General features: G+C 27.9%; 1 protein-coding gene across 1 annotated transcript in view; it reads left to right on the top strand.

Annotated features, from left to right (window-relative positions):
• The window catches only part of LOC117120371 (uncharacterized protein PFB0145c-like), a 10,542-nt gene extending 9,764 nt beyond the window's left edge, over positions 1 to 778 (top strand). The window contains exons 15-16 of the mRNA XM_033265413.1: positions 105 to 226; positions 562 to 778. Coding sequence (XP_033121304.1) covers positions 105 to 226; positions 562 to 619 — 180 coding nt within the window. The 3' untranslated portion in view covers positions 620 to 778. The remainder of the gene's footprint in view (positions 1 to 104; positions 227 to 561) is intronic.
• Positions 779 to 1,311: the final 533 nt, after the last annotated feature.

Genomic DNA, 1,311 nt, shown 5'->3' on the forward strand with positions numbered 1-1,311 from the left:
CGTTGCTTTAAATAACAAAATGTAAATATTCTGTAACTGTAATTCAGTGTTGGAATACGTTATAGTATAATATTGATATGAATTTGTTTTTTTTTATTTTATAGACACTGAGTGATGTTACATCCGCATCATATCACTCCACTCAAAGTACAGAAGATTCTATAACAAGTGCAAGTGATAGTGACGTCACAGTATACCAGGAGCCAATAATAGAACAGCGTGTCGAGTAAGCAAACCTAGACCTCTTATCACATTCTTTGACGAGTTTCTTTGTTACAGAACTGCCAGATTATTTGTTTCACATTGTTTATTTATTCCCTCTTTTAAATAATATTTATATTCATTTGTTTTCATATGTTTTTTACTTCCGTTTGTAACTAACGTTTTCTTGGTCACGAGTGTGTTGATTGCCATAAAACATAAAATGTTTTGATTCATAATACAAGTATAAATTTGTATATTATTGAATATCTAAAAATATACATGTATGTTATCCTTTTGCATGTATATTATAACTGCACAACATCAATAACTATTAATATTTGTTGTTTTATCTTACAGAAACAATTTAGTCGACACTGAAGAAACAGATATTAAACCATCTAGAGGACCCGTCTAAATTCATGAAAAAATATATATTTTTAGCTACAATTATCATCGAATATGAACATATTTTTTAATTCCGTATTATGACTTACATATATCAGTATTTTTATAATTGAAGATATTTTGAAAATAATTTGTACATTGACTTATATCTTGTATGCAAAATATAATATTTATGAAACCATAACTTGTGTTTGATGTTTTATTTTTGTTTCATTATTTAATCCCTGATGCATAAAGTTTTAAAAACTCAATAATAAATTATTTTAGTGTGCAATTTTCATTCAACACATACCGTAAAAGAAGCCCTGGGCTTCTTTTTTTTCCTTTTTTCTTTTATTTATTTATTTATTTATTTTTGCGATCTTTGGATTGGTTTCTTTTCGAGGCTGTTTTTGCAAAGTAAAAAATGGGGCTTCTTTTCAAAATGAATGCTGTAAACATTGGGACTTACTTCTATTAAACAATAAATAGGGCAATTGTAGCATCAGTGTGTATCATGGAGTACATTACCTGGCATTAATTCACCTAACTGTATAAGCCAAGCGTGTTTTTAATTATTTATTTTAGTTCTTTGCAATTCATGTAAAGTGTATGTACTGTACTCTATCACTGACATTTATTCAGAAAAATTCCACAACAAATTATATAATACGAATTGTTTACATAGGCATCAAAAGAAGCGGTGGCTTGTCAGTTTGAATA

The sequence above is a fragment of the Anneissia japonica genome, unplaced genomic scaffold, assembly GCF_011630105.1.
Source record: "Anneissia japonica isolate Jap-2015-1 unplaced genomic scaffold, ASM1163010v1 scaffold284953_len930413_cov181, whole genome shotgun sequence".
Classification (NCBI taxonomy): domain Eukaryota; kingdom Metazoa; phylum Echinodermata; class Crinoidea; order Comatulida; family Comatulidae; genus Anneissia; species Anneissia japonica.